We start from the raw sequence: 21,349 nt of genomic DNA, 5'->3' as shown, positions 1-21,349 counted from the left end.
GAGATTTATCTAGCTGGATTAACCATTTGTCATTGTTTAGCGCCAATAATATTGACATTATTTCAGTTGTGACTTCAGTAGAAGAAACCAAAGTCTGAGTCCTTTGTAACAATATCATTTCCATTAACATAACGAATCCACCCTTGCATCTGCCCCAGCATAGTTCAATAGATTTTGACATTAAGAGCTTCAAGTATCTCACTTTTCAGATCACCCACCCTGCCAATTTTCTGTAAATTCAAATTTGCCTGAGTTAAATATTTGCAATCCTTGCTTGCGTCACTAAGTTAGACCAAGCAAACATTTAAGTCCCTTTATTAGGAAAAAGCCTTCGCATTTTGCAAAAATTTACTCTCACTTAACTACAGTTTTAGAAAATTGTTTAATAGGTCATTATAAAATGAGTTACACGTGTAAAAACATGGACATAGCATTATATATGAAATGGAGGCTACGCTAACTGAATAGGCTTTAGGTCCTAGGCCTCAAATCCAGGAAAGCGTGACCGCTTTAGCCCTGCTTTATCAATGATCTCCCTAACACATTTCAAGTTAATCAAGTGTTTATATGCTTTACTAGATCAGGGTGCTCAGATTTCCTTCTCATTACTGAATTTAAACGCAGCTCGTGACGTTGCCGAGGGGACAGCAGTCTGGAACACTCACCTTTTGACCACAGCAATAAATAAATATTTACGCACAAAAATCTCCCAGTGAAAATTGTATCAGGACTACTGACTGCTCTTCAACCCGGTTTTCAAAATGATAAATTAAGAAATTAATTTTACAATTAAACATTACACTGGCAAGGACATTATTAGAATCTGATGTGATTACTGGGTTCAGGTTGAAGCCTTGGCTCCATACCAGAACCAGTAACAAAACTTCCAACAGAGAAGTTGGAAGCAGCATTGAGTTGCATAATGTTACATTAAGGGGACTACTCCTAAGAATACAAGGGTGCCTACCTTAATAGTGACCTCTTACTCATCATATGCTCTTCTGTGACTTCTTTTGATCCACTTTACTGCTTGTAGACTTTCAACCCTGAAACGTCTGTGTGAAGATCTGCTGTCAATTACCGGAACGTCATGCTACTTTACGGAGCACCTACACAGTAATTTTCAAAACCAGAACAAGTTCATAGGAGATGTAATCCTTCACAGTGAGGTTCAATGCGGCACTCTATTTATGACTGACAGATGGAGAGGAGGAAAGGTTGTGAATCGTAGAAGGATGCAGCAGCCAGGATTTTGAAGTGGTCTATGAATTCTTACAACTAGAAGTCCTGCAAAAACCAGGGGATGAAAATTAAGCTGAGGTTGAGTCTCATATTATTTTAGTAGCATAGACATCAAGATGCAAGGTCTTGGATTGTTTCTAGTGAGTAATTCTAGATTCTGCAACTTTATCTACTGTGAAATTTCATGAGCAGAGAAATCCAGCAGAGAACTTAATAAGAGACTGCAGAATGCTGTTTAAGCTACAACAAAGTATTAAGATTTTATCTTTCTAACATCTGAGAAAGAATGGTATAAATTAATTATTTACCACAACAGCATGAAATTATAGCTTTCTGTAGCATACAATCTTAAATTATGCTACAAGGCCAGACCATTTTATTGTGTGGTTGATATGCTGTTGGAAAAAATCCAAACAATATTCCTTTTCTTTGCTCAGCAAAACCATCATGTTGACTGAATCAGAGCCAACTCATGAGCTATCTTGCCTTATTTGTAATTTAGTTAGGACAGAACTGCATTTCTAATGCTATAGATAAGCTACAGCAAGGGCCTCATCTTAAAGCTGCTGTTTTAGGGGTTGTAAGTCCACTTAAAGCTGGCTGTTGCCAAATGAAATGTTGTTCTGATTCTGAAGACAGAATAAACCTTTCACAGAAAATTTGGTGGAGGAAAAATAACACTATCTTTTGTTGGGAGAAAAAAAAAATTAATAAGGGTTTTAGAGATTTATTATTATTTTCTAAAATCTCTAAACCTGAATTCCCGTAAGTACTGAGCTCAATTATTCTGGCTGAGGCATCTGAAAGAAAACTACTAGGTTTCAACATTTACTGATATATTCCCATTCCTGAACCAAACACACATTTAAGATTTATTTAGCACTTCACCCTGGGTGCAGACATGCAATCCTGAAGGACAACTCAATTTGGGTTAGCACAGCAACCCCTGTTAAATGTCCATGTGTCACTGTTCAAGCCAACAGAAACCTTGTCAATGATGTGTTCCAGCAGAATCGAGCCATAGGTTTTTTCATACTTGGTTAATATAAATGCTCTCAATGCTATCTTCATACGATAGACCATGTAATGGCACTACAAGCAAATAAATGCTAAAACAAAGTCATAAATATGCACTCAGGTAATTATGTCAACATACCTTGCTGGTGGCCACATGCTATTTCAGAAAAACTATTAGAGAAAATACTACTGTGATAGTATATGGCTCTTCAACTAAATCAGTGTCCCAAGAAATCTCTGTAAACTAATCCAAAATCAATGATTTACATTACAGTAAAATGCTGTCCCTTCATCTAAACACTAATAAGCTTCAGGTAGCTTACACAACTGTCAAACTTCTGACTGTCATAAGACATCTCCACACGGCAAGGTTGGCTAGAGAGATGAACAGCTAATCCATTCTTTTACTAGTTTCATACCAATCCATCGTGGACCTCCTTACTTTTTCTGGCTTCTTCTGCCAGGCACAGAGTTCTACATCCTGAACATAACATGCAGACTTCTGTGAAGCCCATGTTCTCCTACTTAACAGAAACACAGTTTGAGACTCCGCATATTTTATGGAGTCAAGACTTCTCCTAAGTGTGCATCATAAAATTACTATCAAATTAACACACAGAAGAGAATAGTGCAGGAACATTAAAATTATTTTCTGCTCTTAAAAAAAACAACTAACCTGCAGTGAACCAAAAGCTGTACACACTTTATAATATGGAAATAACCTATAAGCAGCATTAAGAGAACACTCTAGTAAGCCATGGCGATAGGAGTGTTTATTTTCTTTCATGAGAGATGCGTTAGGTGTCTTTTTTTTTAACATATCAGAATAAAAAGGAAAATAAACTATTAAATAAATACAGCATTAAAAATTAACAGTTTTTACTCTGTATGCCCTATGACAAATATTAGACTGCAGAAAGCCAGGTACTCTTAACAGATATCCATTATCTAATATAATGATAACCCATGTTGTATATTACATATTCATAAATGTTTGGCCCTTGATTTACACACTGTTACAGAAGTAACAAGAACAGACCCATCACGGACACTGTGGAGCCTAGATACCTTACTGATAGGGGAAGCGAAATGCATCAGATCAGCCCGTGTGCCCACCATTTGTGACAAACATGAATATACAGGTACACTCGTACTAGCTTTTGTCTACTTTATCAGCTTAAATGATGCACCTTCAAGCATTAAAATGGGCATCCACTTGTATTTAAATCTGTAGTACACAGCAGTCCCAACTTCAGTTATTTGTAGCCACTACTATACTAAAATGATAGAATTGACTTAAGATTCATATGTTGCTCTTTAAAACATTTTTTTCTTTTCGTTCTGATGAAACAGTTTTATGTTCATGACTTCACAGTGTAAACTGAAAAATTAAACTCATTTGCATAATGTCCTTTGCATTGCTTTAAAAATAGATGAATATGAATTACTCTCTGAAAGTCTAAATATGTAAGACTTCACACAAATGCATATCATAAATTACTGACAAACACAAACCAAATAATCTATGAACACTAACTACTGCAAGCTGTTGCGGTCTTGCTAGCATTTGGCATTATCTAGAAAGAACAGTCACAGGCATATTGTATAAACTGATTCAGTCAAAGTAAGGGTACAAGTAATGTTTTAAGTATAAACTTGACACAAGGTGGTTTAGTATTTTTCACAATTTGCTCTCAAGAAATTTTAAATTTATTGTTACGATTAGAAGCAGAATCAGTATATTAGACTACTTACATGCCAGAATGTGCCTTAGTACTTTTTTTTGCCATTTAAAATTTAAAATGCCTAATATACCTTTTAATATTGTGTAATTTTTAAAGGATATCAATGTATTTCTTAAAGTGATACAACTATGATAACATATATGCTTTCTCCTTTTTACCATTAATCACAGAATTGTTGAGATCAGAGGGGACCTGTGGAAATTGTCTAGTCCAGTTCCCTTGTTCAAAACGGCCAACTACAGCAGGTTGCTCAGGACTGTGTCCAGTCAGCTTTGAAGTATCTCCAAGGATGGAGACTCCACAATATCTCTGGGCAAGCTGTTCCAGACTTTGATCACTGCCACTTCAAAAATTTCTGTCTCATGTTTAAATGGAATTTCCTGTATTTTAATTTGAGCCCATAACCTGTTCTCCTGTCACTGAGAAGGGTCTGCTCTGTCTTCTTCACCTCTCCACCCATCAGGTATTTGCAGACATTGGTAAGATCTCCCCTGAGCTTTCTCTCTTCCATGCTGAAGAGTCTGAGCCCTCCAAGCTTCTCGTTTGTCAGATGCTCCCATCCCTTAACTTTTTTGTGGCCCTTCACTGAGCTTGCTCCAGTATGTCCATGTCACTCTTTTACTGGGGTGCCCAGGATGTGGTCTCAACCAGTGCTGAGTACAGGGGAAGGATCACTTCCCTCAACTTGCTGACCAATGCTCTTTCTCATGCAGCCCAGGAGGCTGCTGGCTGCCTTTGCCGCATCCATCACCGTTCTAGATGACTGAGGTGAGGCTGACTGGCCTGTAGTTCTCCAGGTCAACCTTCTTGGTCGTCTTGAAAATAGGATTGACATTCGCTTTCCTCTAGTCCTCAAGAACCTCCCAATTGCCACAACCTCTCAAAGATAATTGAGAGTACCATTACAATGACTTCTGCCATCTCCCTCAGCATTTACAGGTGCACCCTGTCAGATCCCATAGACTCATGTATGTCCAGCTTGATCAGATTATTTCCTAAACTGATCCTCCTCCACCAAGGTTGTCCTTTCTTCCAGATTTTCCCACTGGACTCTGGGACCTGTGATTGCTGAAGTCAAACAGCAGATTGCCAGAAAAAAATAAGTGAAGAAGGCATCAAGTTCCTTGCCCTTTTCTGTGTCCATTGTCACCAAGCCTTTGCCCCACATGGCAGTGGGCCCACATTTGTCCCAGTTTCTCTTTTACTGATGATATACCTACATAAACCCTTCTTGCTGCCCTTCACATCTGTTGTGGTTTAACCCCAGCCAGCAACTAAGCACCACACAGCCACTCGCTCACTCCCCCACAATGGGATGGGGGAGAGAATCGGAAGGGTAAAAGTGAGAAAACTCATGGGTTGAGAAAAAGACAGTTTAACAGGTAAAGCAAAAGCTGCGCACGCAAGCAAAGCAAAGCAAGGAATTCGTTCACCGCTTCCCATCGGCAGGCAGGTGTTCAGCCATCTCCAGGAAAGCAGGGCTCCAGCACATGAAACGGTTACTTGGGAAGACAACACCATCACTCCAAATGTCCCCCTTCCTCCTTCTCACCAGCATTTATACTGAGCATGACATTGTATGGTATGGAATATCCCTTCGGTCAGCTGTCCCGGCTGTGCCACCTCCCAGCTCCCCGTGCACCCCCAGCCCTCTCGCTGGCAGCCCAGCCTGAAAAGCTGAACAGTCCTTGACTGCTCAGCAACAGCTGAAAACATCAGTACATTACCAACATTATTTTCATCCCAAATCCAAACCACAGCACTGTACCAGCTCTCAGGAAGAAAATTAACGCTACCCCAGCTGAAACCAGGACAACATCTCTTGCTAGCTTCAAGTCCAGATAGGCTTTGGCTTTCCCAATCCAACCCTACACACTTGGACAGTGTTTCTATATTCCACCAGGGTCACCTGTTCCTGCTTCCCCCCCTTCCTTTTTATATTTAATTTTAGTCAGAGTTTCCTTGTTCATCTATGCACAGGCTTTCTGCCACTCCTGCCTGACTTCCCGCTCATTGGGATGGACCATCTTTGAGCTTAGAGGAAGCAATCCTTCAAAGTCATCAGCTCTCCTGGACCCTTCTTCTCTCCACGATCATACTCCATGCGATTTTTCCAAGTAAGTTCCCGAACAGGACGAAATTTGCTCTCCTGAAGTTCAGGGTCGTGAACCTACTATTTGTTCCCTCCTCTCAGGATCCCGAACTCCACCATCACATGGCCATTGCATGCAAAGCTGGCTCCAACCTTCACACCCCCGACCAGTTCTCCCTTGTTGGTACATACCGGGTCTAGCAAAAAGCCTCATCAGCTCCTCCACCAGCTGTGTCAGGAAGCTGAGAAGTTACAAATGCTCTCCAGAAACTCCTTTGACTGCTTACGCCCTGCTGTGTTGCCCTTCTAGCAGATTTCAGGGTGGTTCAAGTCTCCATATAAGAGCAAGGCCTGCAAGCATAAAGCTTCTTCCAACTTCCTGAAAAATGTCACACACATCTTCCTGATCAGGTGGTCTGTACTAGATGCCCACCACAACATTGCCCACCTTGGTCTCCCTTTAATCTTAACTCATTAGGTCTCAGCTGGCTAATTGGGTCCTTGGGCAAAACTTCGTGCGTTCCTCCTGCTCCCTCCCCTCCTCACTGCCCCAGCCTGTGCTTCCTAAAGAGCCTGCATCCATCCGTTGCAGCAGTCCAGCGATGTAAGCTACCCCACTACATCTCTGCGACCCCAATGATATCATAGCCCAGCAACTGCACACAGGCCTTGAAGTCCTTCTGCATTAAGCCAAAAATTGTTTTAAAGTCTGTTATAATTAGCATCTTTAAAATAACGGAGTAATACTGCTGCCCGAAAGAATAACCACATACACAAAGGAACTCCTTCAACAACAAGAGGAGGAAAGCAAGAAAAAATCCTGTATGTTTTATTGGTCTTAAGGTACAGTCCCATTACAATTGACTTTTTTCTTTCCTTTTAAGCTAAAATTCAACATATTAAAAAAAACATTAAAAAACTGATTGGTCAGTTAGCTATAAATACAACATCTGTTCACAAAAAGTAAAAAAAAAAAAGCAGACTGTTTTGGACATATCACTTCGTATTTATGGCCCAGTTCACTCAAGATCATAAGAACAGTTTTGTTTTCTGGACTATAACTGCTTTCTGCACAAGGATCCAACACAAAGGTTGTTCTTGGGCTTATAAATTACCATAGGCAAAGACACATGTGACTGACAAGATACAGGTCTCTTACTCTTCTTCATGGTAAAAACACTGTCTTCCTTTGGAGGAGGCACATGTACAGGTTTCCAAGGAATGGGGTTACAATATGCTGGAACCGGATACGAATTTCCATCAGCACACCCTAAAATGTTTAGAAAATACACATAACTAAAAAGGAATATTTACACTACAAGCTTTACAATGCAAGCAGTTATAATGATCATCTGGACTAACGAAGACACACCAGTGTCTTCAGAGGAAGACAGGCACATCACATAATTTAAATGATTCAAAGTAATAAAACTTGCACCTTTGTTTTTTTTACCAGTATCTGGCACGTTCTTCATTCCTATCTAAAAAAATAAGCACATCAAATGCTGTGTAACATTCAGAATGCTCAGTCCTTTGTGTATTTAAAAGCCGTAAATGTCTACGAATTGGCTACTTTGCATTATTTCAAAGCATTTATCAATACAACTTCCTGTCACCACATATGCAAAGCTCATGTATTTTTCCATCTTTGCTTAGCTGTTATTGTTCATTTTATTGAGAAGAAAAATACACTAATTATCCACATAAACATTAATAATCTGCAATTAATAACCTGGAGCCCATAAAGCAATATCAGAAACCTAAAATGCAATGGAAGGAACATGTTGCCCTATCAGTCATTCGTCTGCAGTGAAATCTCAATGCACACAACATATGGTTGGGTAAAACGAAGTCTGTCATATATTCTATTGCGTGAACACAACTGAGTATAGAAATATTTTCCACAAACTGCTTAAACAAGTGATTGTAACTGTCAGGAAGTAATGAAGGTCAAAAACAAAACATGAAAGCAAAGTGTATCACCATCTATAAAGAGATGCAAGCAAAAGAGCAAAGGTTGTTCACCTGCTTTATACATTTTCTTAAACATTCAGAGCCTGGAATTTAGGTCCTAAAATATTATCTGTTGTGAATTCAAATAATAACAATTATTTTAATTTTATGAAAAAATAAAGACAAAAGTATACATATATTTTGAAAGAAAATTTAATTAAGCGCTCAAGCATAAAATGCAATACTATTTCTTACTGGTCTTCTGTTGTTGTACCATGTGGGATGACAAAAAATACAAAAATAAAGTGAGACTTGCGAAACACCACACTATCAACAGCATTCTCTTTAACGCTTCCCTTGAAAACAAAAAAGGAATAAGATTACAGAGGCCAAGAAGGTGCGCTGCAGGTGCAAAGCTAAATGGAAAGGAAGCCCTAGCTCAGAACACAGGTCGATTCCCATGTCTCCTTTTTCAGACAGGACTTCTGTCAGCCTCTTATTAATCTCTGCGTCTCAAAAAACCACCTCTTTTCTAAGGGAGATTCAGGTGCAAAAAGGTGGTCTACACCTTGTGTAACACAAACACTAATTTTACAAGGATGCTAACATAAATTATATGCTTCACAGGAACCAGTAACTGGCTCTAGTGATTCCTATGCCTGGTAAGGAAAATGAGATCAAAATCAGTTATAATTTGGTATGCCACATTATTCTCTCAAATACTACCATTTTCCTCCCAAATAACCCTCAAAGTAAAAGCTTCTCTGACTTATACCATATGAGATATTCATTCCCATGTGCCAAAATTAGATACTGGATGAAAATCTTAAGCAGGTGTATTGTGTTTGCGTGGCAAGGTTTTGGTAGCTGGGGAGCTACAGGGGTGGCTTCTGTGAGAGGCTGCTAAAAACTTCCCTTGTCCAACAGAGTCAATGCCAGCCAGCTCCAAGATGGACCTGCCACTGGCCAAGGTTGAGCCCATCAGCAATGGTGGTAGCACCTCTGGGATAACATATTTAAGAAGGGGGGAAAAAACCTGCACAACTGCAGCCCGGGAGAGGACTGAGAGTATGTGAGAGAAACAACCCTGCAGACACCCAGGTCAGAAAAGGAGGGGCAGGAGGAGCTCCAGGCACCAGAGCAGAGGTTCTGCTTCAGCCCACAGTGAAGACCATGGTGAGGCAGCCTGTGCCCCTGCAGCCCATGGAGCTCCACAGAGGAGCAGATATCCGGCTGCAGCCTGTGGAGAACCCCACGCCAGAGCAGGGGGTTCCCTGAAGGAGGCCGTGACCCTGCGGGAAGCCCATGCTGGAGCAGGCTCCTGGCAGGACCTGTGGAGAGAGGAGCTCACTCTGGAGCAGGTTTGCTGGCAGGACTTGTGACCCCGTGGGGGACCCATGCTGGAGCAGCCTGTTCCTGAAGGACTGCACACAGTGGCAGGGACCCAGGCTGGAGCAGTTTGTGCAGAACTGCAGCCCGTGGGAAGGACTCACGTTGGAGGACTGTCTCCCGTGGGAGGCACCCCAGGCTGGAGCAGGGGAAGAGTGTGAGGAGTCCTCCCCCTGAGGAGGAAGGAGCACCAGAGACAACGTGTGATGAGTTGACCACAACCCCCATTCCCCGTCCCCCTGCGCCGCTCGGGGGGAGGAGGGAGAGAAATCGGGAGTGAAGTTGAGCCTGGGAACAAGGGAGGGGTGGGGTGAAGGTGTTTTAAGATTTAGTTTTTATTTTCTCATTATCCTACTCTGATTTTGATCGGTAATAAAATTAAACTAATTTCCCCAAGTCAAGTCTGTTATGCCCATGACAGTAATTGGCGAGTGATCTCTCCCTGTCCTTATCTCGACCCACGAGCCTTTCATTTACTTTCTCTCCCCTGCCCAGCTGAGGGCAACAATGGAGCTGCTTTGGTGGGCACCTGACGTCCAGGCAGGGTCAACCCACAACAGGCTTCATGTTACATTAAAAGATTAGAGGGAAGGAATCACAAAGCTAAGTCACTACATACGTGTAGTAGAAGTACAAACCTGTAGACTTCCCACGTAGGAAGCCATAACCATTTAAAACAGGGCGAGGTTTATTTCTAGCATTATGTAGCCATTCCTTAAAGATCTTCTCTGATCTTGCTTTCTTCTCCTGTAGCTCAGCTTCCCTTTCTTTTTCTTTTTCCTAAAAATAAAAATAATCTTACAGATATAGCCCTGCACAATATACACAAAATGGTAAATAAATCTTTTGCAGATTCCCATACTGCTGAATATATTTCAAATATGTTTTCAAATACAAATATATTTTCTGACAATAGAGAAGTTGCATTTTTTTCTTTACATCTGGGGGAAGAAAAAAAAAAATCAACCTCTGCATTAATCCAGTGTTTCTCTGAGAAAAAGCTCTCAGAAGAGAGCTTTTGGAAGACTACATGTAGAAGATATTCTGAACATAATGGGCAGAGGGCCTACTGTGCTGCAGTTAGCCTGAAGAGGCTATTGCATCTGTGACAGTCATCCACGCTTTTCATTTACGTGTATGTGTACAATCCTATGTCATCCATGACTGAGTTGCCTCCAAGCCTGGAGCAGGCTTGGGGAACCATTAATCAGAAGTAAGAGTAAAAACAGTATGTTTAGGCATGGCATTTGGATTTAAACTAAGTTTAATTGATACTGTGAACATGGCTTCTGAAGCTCACTATAAAAATACACAGGTGATTAATTAATATGAAATAACATTAAAATTAGAACTTCTAGCATCAGATTGGTACAGGCAGATATGAAGAAAAATGCTTATAATTAGAAGCATGTGCAAGTATAATAATAATATAATTGTCACGCTGGGAGAAAAATGCATATAATGCCGCCTATTTTCTGTCTGGGTCACCCTGCAATGGATTGAATAATAAAGGTACCCTGTGTGGTTTGTATTTCTCTTTCCCTTGCCACAGCACAATTACAGTGGGTTTGCAAAGACTATTAACAAAAATGCATTAATATGCATCTTGCTTTGCTGACCATACTTTAATGTCTTCAATGCTCTAATATTACAACTTTTGAAAGTTTTTTCCATGTACAATGCTACCATTTGAAAAATTCTAATCAATTTAATCAAATCAGATTAGGTAACCCCATCCAAATAAATGATTAGTTGATGAATACCTTCTCTTTCTTCTTCTTTTCTGCCTCTTCAGCTCTCTTCTTCTTTAACCATTCTTTATATTTTACTTCAGCCTTTTCTTGTAACTGCATTTTTTCTAGTTCCCTTGTGGTTCTTTCTGCCATTTCTTTGCTCAGCTTTTGTTCCCTTTCCCTTCTTTCCTACATGAAACAGATCAAAGAAACAGAATAGAGACTTTTCAGTATATTTCAACAGGAAATTCTTTTGAGGAATAGAGTTAATTTTTTTTACATAAATTCCAAACAAAATTATCATAACCCTAAAAAAAAAATCATATTGCAAGTTCTTTGAAGACAGAACCTATTCATCACTAGGTTCCAGATGAAATAGTTTTAAACATATAAAATTGTCACAAAACACAATAAAAAAAAATTTACTTTTGGGACTCCTTACGCTATTATGTTTACTACTCTTTTATTTATTCAGACATTTTTTAAAACACTTCAGACAATTCTCAATACTTCTGGGAAAGAAATACATGTTGCAATTCTTGACAACGGTGTGTCACTTTTCAGTGAATCCAGAGCAAACTACAGTTCCAAATGGAAGTCAGGCACACTGCCCCCTTCTAAGAGTCACTGAGATATGCAGATTGTTCAGCACACTCAAGCATAAATTGATATGACAATAAGAAGTTCACATGAGAATCCAGTTGATGTCTTGTGGTATTGTCTATATTTTTCATATTTTTAGTTTATTCACATATGGACTTCTTCTGTGAATCAAGCTACACATTTCTCCACTTCAAATGATGAAAGGGAAAGCAAGAAAACACATTCAAGGGTAGGCAAAAAGTGGTAACTGAGTGTGAAGTGAAATTGCTACCTGTACAACTTGGAAGATACAATATGCAGAGGTGTCATTCAGTTCTACATCTTTCCAGTGTGTATGTATCTAACAGTACACCACAATGTTTTGGGGACCATCCTCTAAGCGGCCAAGCACATATCAATGGCCTTTTCTTGATCTGGAGAGGGAATTATTTTCATTTGAAGACTAACAACAGCTCTCACTTCCCTTTATGAAATGTCTGGGATTCTACGGATTCAGTACTACCTTCTACTTAGCTTGCTTAGCTCTGAAGAACCTGCATACACACATTGAGGCAAAAATCTTTACCAGACAAGCTGTGCACGTGACTTGGAGAAGAGGCAGAACACTTGAGATCAAACAGTTTCCACAGAAAAGAACTGCTGAATAAAAACGTTGTTTTGCTTTTCAGAAATCTTTTTTTTGTATGCTCCCCTGCATACTCCTCTTGCACAAAGGAGATGTGTATTTTTTCAGGAACTTATGTTGACTCAAAATTATTATAGTTGGCAATATGGATGTCAAATGCCTAGAACTACAACTGCAAAGTATAATAAATAAATGGAAAAGAGGAAAAACACTGAATTTACAAGAAGAGCAGGAATATACTTCCCATTTTAACTCTTATAAGCACAAAAAGGCAGAGAGATAGAGCTCTGGTGTGGTCCATCCATGGGCCCCTCCACCACCTTTTTTCCAGATTCATTGCACTTCTGTAAAAATCAGTTGTACATAACGAAGCAGAAGCCGTAACACTGGAGCTGGGGACCAGCATGATTCTCTCCGTCTGGTCTAAAGAGGATACCTGCTGGTTCAATACTTGTCCGCTGTACCAAAATTCACCAGTAGTTCAATAAAGTAGCACCATATGGAATAAAAACCTCAGCTTATATTGCCCTGCAAAACACTAACTCCTTTCTTCCATTTACTGGATTAGATGATGAGGTGCAAAAACACAGCCAACGAAGAGAAAATGCATTGCTTTCGGGTTAAAACATTTGCCAATTTTTTGTAAGACATAGTACTGGATAATAAACTCTTTCATGTTGGATTCTTTATCCACACTACACAAAAATGTCTCGATAAAAAAAATAATTCTAAACATAATATTAGCTTACTCTTGGCATTCATTTTTTTGAGCATGTCATAGTGCTAAACTGCAGACTTCTTATCAGAAAAAGCCAGTTTAGAGAATTGTTTGAGTTAGTGTGCCCCTCCCTGTGTTTGCCAACACTACAAGCATTATTACAATTTTAACATCAGCAGCCAAATTATGCATTAACTCTGGGGGTTTTCCCCGCCTTTTACAAGCTATGCCTTATTAACTGCATTTACCATAATCTCCAAGGTGGGTGTTTCTTCACCTTAACCATTATGATACTCTCAGTGCCACTGTTTTGGTATACTCTTGTGAAATATTCTTATCTGATGACAAGGAGTTATTTGTGTATACGCTGCACATAATTTCACAAAACAATTAGCTATTAACTGTATTTTCTCCTTGGTTTTGTTTTTGGTTTTTCTTTTTCATTTCACTTGCAATACATTCTAGCGAACATAACCTGATTTTGTTCTGCAGTGTAGGGAAAATAGTCAGATATGAATACACTCCAGTTTCAATGCATACACTGGAATGTAAAACTCCACAGAACTACAAAGTAATGGAAGTCTTATAATATTTCGCAATAAAGTCTGTAAGGCCTGTACATGTGATAAAATTATTATTTACAACTAAGACCAATGAAAAAAAGAATTTCATTCTTGGAAAAAAAAAGTTGAGATTCTGAAATATTTTCATACTAGTGAAGAATGGAAGCAAGACCTTTCTTAATGTGAAACAAAACCTTCCATGCTTAAATATGTTAAAAAGGAAAAATAATCTATTTTTGGCAAGTTATGCAGATCATAAGTATCACCTGCCTGAAAAACAAATAACCAATTGTCTAAGCTTTTCCTCCTTCTTCATCTAAAATTCATTTTAATCTCTTTTAATCAGAGCTGTTCCTCTGTCCCTTCATTACCACATATTTCCCACATGCATCTCTCAACAACTCCTGTTTCGAGACAAAGCTAGTCTGGGACAGCTAAAAAGCATTAATGTAGATGAGAGATATATGCTAAAACAGTGAGTTAAGACCATTGGTGAAAAAGGTTTACAAAGATTTCAAATATTTTGTTGTTTGCTGGCTTATCTCCATTGTACATGAAAGTAAGTTACGAAGGTAAGGATCTTTCAAAGCTACAGTCTTTAGATAAGGGGTTTATCGTATAAAAAGCATGAAAATAAATATAGGAGAAAATCTAAAAAAAAAAAGGGGGCCCTTCCATACATAGGGGAATTGTTCAATAATGGACAACAATTATAAGGAGAAAATAGACTAAAAACATTTCTAAAGACAGTAATTAGAAGACAGAGAAGCTTTTTCAATTATGTATCTTTAATCACAATACTTCAGATGAGTTTAGCTACTCTCTAGGCTGACCCAAAGTTAAAGTAGGTCCTATGTAAACAATGATGTGCCATGCACACTACCATGAAAGCCGCAACTATTGCTAAGTTTCACTTCCAGTAAGACATCCTTAAGACAGGGAGAGTCCCTGTGGAATTGCAGACTTGGCAGCTGCTAGAAATTATTCTACAGACTAATCAGAAACGCTTCCTCTTTCTCTCATGCACAGAACAACTCTTCGTTCATAAGTTGGTGTACACCACATTCCCAGCTGCTTTAATAACCTGTTTCATGCAAGCTCCTGTCACCCTGGCCTTCCCAGCTTCCCCCATCCTCATTACTTTCCTTTACACGAGTCTATCAAAAATGCTAGGAATGTACATATTAACGTACATGTCCATCAATCTTCCCTTCACTCTCCTTCCACGTATATACGGGGGGAGGGGGGGAAATTAAATAATTTGTTTATGCTTGGTGTTGTCAGATGGGGTTTTAAAAATTCTCTTTGATCTTGTGTTCAAAACAGACATGATCTATTCACTAAACCACTAGTAAATTTACATACACTTTAAAATACGATCACACGTATTACCTAAATTAAGGTATTGATTGTAAAGCATCCAATTACTCATTGCAAGAAAGGCTTGTTCTCCCACCACCCCACCCAGGCACATTATTAAGGAGAAAGGATACAAATCTGGCCTGCGGGTTCACTGCTCTGGGCTGTGATCCTATCAAGCCTCGGAACCTAATGAAGCCTGGGCTAGGTCAGTAATTGGAAATCCCCCACCCAAACCAAATCCATCCGTCCCACAAAGCAATGACGGTGATTCAGTAGGCACCATGTGTCTCACTGAGTCAGTACCAAACCAAAGTCTCATCAGCAAAACTAACTTCTCAAGAAAAATCAGACCTATGTAGAGGTGGAGAGCTGTCAAAGGAACTCAAAATTTGAAGAAGCATCCCACTTTCTGACAGAAGGTAAAAATACTAAACAATTTTCCAGGCAGAAAACAGCCCAACTGCCACTGAAACAGAGACACTATATCCAACTGGAAGAAAATTAATAAAAAATATATTTCTGTGTTTTCATATCAATGATCAAATGAGAAGCTGGAAAGAGTCAAGTGCAGAGCTGCTTTCTATTCCGCATTTTCTATGTAGAGTGTCACTGACTAGAAATATTTTCAGAAATTAATGTTGTGGTTTGTATTTTTAAGATACTTCTCACAGCAATCCTTCTCCATTTTCTGGTCTGCAGAATGTGACAACGTAGATCTTTTCAGAGATAACCGATGGTTCTATTTCACAGCTGTTTGCTCTGACATCCTAGCTACCATAATCTAGCATCATTTTACACTGACTGATGGTGAAATATACACACTGTCAACATCAGAACATACATCCACATTTCCTCATTTATCCTCACAATAATCCTGAACGTCAATCACATTTGGTAGCCTCAGAAATCTGGACTGTTTGGCCAATTGTAATTATCTTTTCAATTTAGCCCTATTACACAGTTCAGTCACCAAGTCTAGCCTACAGAAATACTTCTTTAATCTCTACAGAACTGGCATGTGAAAAAAACAAGAGGTTAAAAAGGAGGCCAGTGAAACAACACTGAGCTGCAGTTGTCTGCTGACAGGCGGGTTTACAACGATTTATGGCTCAAGCTCACACAAAGTTAATGCAGATCCTGCTGCAGTATAGAAATTGGAGAACTGTAAGATGGTTACAAACATGGATCTTTCTCTCAAACTGTGCTTCTTTCATGTGGGTACTCAATATATATGAGAAGCAGAAAGTCTTAATGTACTTAGTTCCTCAACACTCTCAGGATCTTTAGAAGAATGCAGACTCCACAAATGCTGCTGAAATACACAAGCACTCATATTTTAATCATCTGCCTCCCTGAATTCCTTCTCCACAAGTCTATCTAAAACTCATTCTAACACTAACCATGAGAAAGTAGTTCATTCTACTTACAGAAATCTGAAGGCAAGTCTGGATACAATTAAGATTCAGGTATAACCTAAAATTATAACCATGGCATTGTCCATGCACGACCTCATAGAAAAGTTTGTGTAAAGACATATCAACACTGTGCTAAAAAACAATAAAAAAAGCAGCCTCTTTTTTTAGAGTACTCCAGGTCTAGATTCTGAAAAATCCACAATATGCAGAAAAAAAACCTTAAGAAAGTCCAGAGTCACAAAAGAGTTTATATATGTAAAGACAGACTTGGGCATGTAAACAGAAAATTTGAATTCTTAAATGCCTTTGGTTCTCAAGATTGGAAACTATTTATACTAGGTTTTTAAGCTTCCCTCACAAATACATTTCTTGAAAGGGTTCAGTCTTGAAAAAGGTGAACATCTCAGCATCTCTTTCAAGTCTAAACTGTCATCAGCAATAACGATAGCACATCAGGCTCTACATAAAATGTAGCAGCAACCACTGCTTTGACTGCGAACAACAGTTCAGCTGTTAGAACATTAACCTAGGACAGGGAAGATCCGGACTTCATTACTTCTCTGCCTGAGAGGATTCAAACTAACATGTCCCACTGTGGGGAGAAGACTCCATCTACCAGGCTGCAGGCTGGGATGACAGGATTCTCCACCCCTCCTGTTGAAGCAGTACCACTCCTCACAAAATAATTAACGATTCACTGGATGAAAGAAAAAGAGCATGAGTGAGCATGACTCTAACTTGAAAGTCAACGCTCAAGCTCCGGAACAATCTGTGTTCTATATTAACAATGGTGAGACAAAGTATGCATTAAACAAAAAGTCTTTGGAGTAAGAGTTGTAATCCAAGTCTCTCTTCTGGGAGGAATCACGCAGCACACCAAGAAAGGGAATTCTGCTCCAAGAACATTGTCATTCATTATTTTACTGTGTTGGTTCTAGGCTTTCATATTTCTTATTGCTTTTTCCTTCTTATAAAGACTATCAGCCAATAGCAAAGTAAATTATACGAACAAAATTCTCAATGCAAAAGCATCAAAACAGGATTTTCCCATTCTGTACCTGTTTTCCATTAAAATTATATTTTCCCGTAAGTAATGGGGACTTACTAAAAGAAAAAAATGAACAAGAAAAAAAAAAGTTGAATGTCAAAGTTCTATGATAAATGCCTGCTTTACTCATATTTGCTTTTAAGGAAAAATAAAAAGTGATGCCTTATGGTCTATTCAACAATGCAGAAAGTGTTTGAAATACTACAGTCAAATTAACTTGGTACTAGAACAATTAGTTTTTTCAATGTAAAATGTGTAACTTTGTTACTTTGAAGTTACTTGCTCTTACAACTCTTCTAGATATCACATTAATATAGCATAAAGTATTATATGCAAGTTAAAGACTAAAGACAAGCATGTTAACAACAGTTATTTTGTGATGCAAGCATTTCACTTCCGAGATTTCAGTTATTGTTGCAAATACATGTATTACATATATATAGTGGTTTTTGGCTGGGATGGAGTTAATTTTCTTCAAACCAGCTTCTGTGGTGCTATGTTTTGGGTTTGTGACCAAAACAGTGTTGATAATACAACAGTGGTTTAGTTATTGCTAAGCAGCGCTTATGCACCTTCAAGGACTTTTCTGTTTCTCACTCTGCCCTGACAGCGAGTAGGTCAGGAGTACACAAGAAGTTGGGAGAGAACACAGCTGGAGAGCTGACCCTGGCTGACCAAAGGGATATCCTGTGCCACATGACACACTGCTCAGCAATAAATGCTGGGGAAAGAAGGATGAAAGGGGAGGACATTAGAGGAGTTATGGCGTTTGTCTTCCCAAGTAACCGTTATGGGAGATGGAGCCCTGCTTTCCTGGAAAAGGCTGAACACCTGCCTGCTGATGGCAAGTGCTGAATGAATTCCTTGTTTTGCTTTGTTTGTGCACGCAGCTTTTGCTTCCCCTATTAAACTGTCTACCTCAGCTCACAAGTTTTCTCACTTTTACCCTTCTGATTCTCTCCCCCATCTCACTGGGGGCAAGTGAGCTACTGTGTGGGGCTTAGCTGCCTACTGGGGCTAACCCACAACAATATATAATACAAATATTTATATGTACACATACACATGAATTGAACACTCTAAATATTTCTAAACTTATATTCTATTGTCATTCTGAGAATGAAGTAGTTTTGCAGAGCCAATAAAGGTGAATTAAATATGATTGAAAACACACCATATTAAATAGAACAGAGAGGGTGGAGTGCACTACATCAGTCTTAATTTTTAAAATATTTAATCAAAAAGCTGTTGTCATCAGACCTGACCTTTAATCCTAATATTTTATCCAGCATTAGGAGGTTCATAGGAGGTTCTGAAAATGTTCTAAAGAATTAAACAGTCACATCAGTTTACAGACACTTCACAGTTTATGCATCCACAATGCATTTCTCAAAGCTTTTGGTACTTTGATTTGAAGGCAATTAATCAGTAATTCAGGAATTACGTGTACCTTACTTAAGTTTTCAATCCCACAGTTGTTAATAGGAATGAAAGAGACTCCACATTTCAGGATCAAAAGTTCATCTAAAACAGGAAAAGAAAACAACTTGCTACTGTCAACAACAAGCTTCCTATTTAATGACAGAACATTAGGAAGTAAGTCATATATACCTGGGGTTCTTCAAATACAGTCTTGTAAACACAACACTCTTGATAGGCGGGCAAGTCTTAAACCCAAATTACGCTTACAAACTATAAAGGCAGGGGCTGGGTCCCCATTTACTTGAAGATAAGAACATTTCACGTGAGACTACATAAAGGTCTATAGTCAAAACCATCCTCAGTTCTTTAGAGAAATACCAAGAAGAGGACACAGAATAAGGAAAAAAGGGACTCTGAAAAGACAAAGGTTTGTAAAGCAAACTCTAGCAAGGAGTTCTTCATACTGCACCTCATTCCTGGGAGATGAGGTTGTAAGGGTAAAATTTTCCTCCTGGAAGAAGGCTGCATTTGTCTTGAATTGATTAATTCAAGGGCAAAAGAGAGAAGAAAAAAAAAACCAACCAACCCAAACTGGCTTCAGACAGCACCTTACTTATTTCCCAGAAGAGAGGAGAAGCTTTTCACTAGCATCTCCAGAAAGTTCCACTGAGTAGAACACAGTAAGTTATCAGGTGGTAGAACCAGAACCTGGTCACACTGTGAAGGAACTTGAAATTGAAGCACATTGGACAAATTCTGAATACTGGTGGTCTTCAGAGAAAAGAAAGTATGAAAGAGTGACCAGCTCTGAACATCTGTCACCTCATCTATCACTCTTTTTTTTTTTTTTTTTTTTTTATATTTTATACCCAGTGTCCTGGTTTCAGCCAGGATAGAGCTGGTTTTCTTCACAGAAGCTAGTGTGAGACTCTGTTTTGGATTTGGGATGAGAAACTGTTGATAATGTGCTGATGTTTTGGGTTGTTGCTGAGCAGTCAAGGACAGTCCAGCTTCTTGTGCTGGCCTGCCAGCAAGCAGGCTGGGGGTGCACGGGGAGCTGGGAGGGGACACAGCCGGGACAGCTGACCCAGACTGGTCAAATAGATATTCCCTACCATCCGACGTCATGCCCAGTACATAAACTGGAGTTGGCCGGGAAAAATCGCTGCTCGGGGATGGGCTGTTGGTCACGGGGTGGTGAGCAACTTCTGTATTGGGCATCACTTGTTCTTGTACATTCCTTTGTTGGTATTATCATTATTGTTCCCTTCTTTCTTTCTGTCCTATTAAACCGTGTTTATCTCAACCCACGAGGTTTTTTCCTAATTCTCACCCCCGTCCCACTGTGGGAGGGAGAGTGAGCGAGCGGCTGCGTGGTTCTTAGTTGCCGGCTGGGGCTAAACCACGACACCCAGCCAGAGTTTCGTCATCACATATTAATCCATCAGAATTTAGATGAGAGAAAAATCCTTGGAAGGAACCAGAAATGGGATTCCCACATACTTTGAAGATGTTAAGCAGTACTTTTTATCTTTCCTTAAACTGTTATTTACCCAAGTCTGTAAACAGTCTAGGTATCATCTACAGCCTCCTAAGCCAAACAGTCACAAAACCTTCATTTGTTAAGCGAGAACAATTTTGACAAGACACGAGTCAAAGATGCCACTATGGAGAGGAGATTTCCAAAATGTGTCACACAAGTAAGTCCCCCGATCCAAACAATTCCAAGATACAGTTTGGGGGGATGAAGTGAGAGTGGTGTTGGTTTAAACTTATTCAGTGGTGGAGAACAATGACTGAAGTTAACTGATCTGTTCAGTTTCTACAGGGAATCAGCATATAAACAAGAAATAGACTTTGAAGTTCTCTCTTTTTTTTTTAAGTGATAAATTCTAGCCGTTCTGTTCCTCTTGCTTTTCTTTTCAGTAAAAAACTTAATTCTACTAAGAATGGGTCCTTGACTGGCCCTTCAAATACTTTATCTTCTCTGCCGTTAATACGAGTGCTGTGTATTTGTTCAGAATGCTTCCATAAACTGTTCAGGTTTAGTACATACTTAGCATATCAGCATATTAAACTACATAGTTACACTAAATATATTTAACTTTTAAGAAAACATTCAGCTACAAAATCACTGTAGACAATGTCAGAAGAAGCTACATGCAAACGGATTTTCAAAATCAGTCCAACATTGAATATTTTGCAGTCTAATGTTTTCGAGAATTTTTCAAAGGTTTAATCTAAACCTTTGTATTTAAAAAGTATGAGTCTGACTACTGCCCCTTCTATAGTTCTTGAATTTGAACAGAAGAATCACATATTTTCAAAGAACTTGGAAGAATGTGGTCAGAGAAATTCAAGATTTAGTTCTATGATGAGATGGGGATTGAGGACATCAATTCCTTTCTTTTCAAACTTCACA

General features: G+C 39.1%; 1 protein-coding gene across 1 annotated transcript in view; it reads right to left on the bottom strand.

The window, feature by feature from the left end:
• Positions 1-21,349, bottom strand: part of CCDC34 (coiled-coil domain containing 34) — a gene marked incomplete at both ends in the record, with an annotated part of 55,635 nt that overhangs the window by 17,524 nt on the left and 16,762 nt on the right. The window contains 3 exons of the mRNA XM_082000867.1: positions 7,256-7,366; positions 10,077-10,218; positions 11,202-11,360. Of these exons, the coding sequence (XP_081856993.1) occupies positions 7,256-7,366; positions 10,077-10,218; positions 11,202-11,360 (412 nt within the window). The remainder of the gene's footprint in view (positions 1-7,255; positions 7,367-10,076; positions 10,219-11,201; positions 11,361-21,349) is intronic.

The sequence above is a fragment of the Phaethon aethereus genome (genome assembly GCF_964289735.1).
Source record: "Phaethon aethereus genome assembly, chromosome: 5".
In the NCBI taxonomy this organism is placed as follows: Eukaryota; Metazoa; Chordata; class Aves; order Phaethontiformes; family Phaethontidae; genus Phaethon; species Phaethon aethereus.
This window is presented reverse-complemented; position numbering and strand designations above follow the sequence as displayed.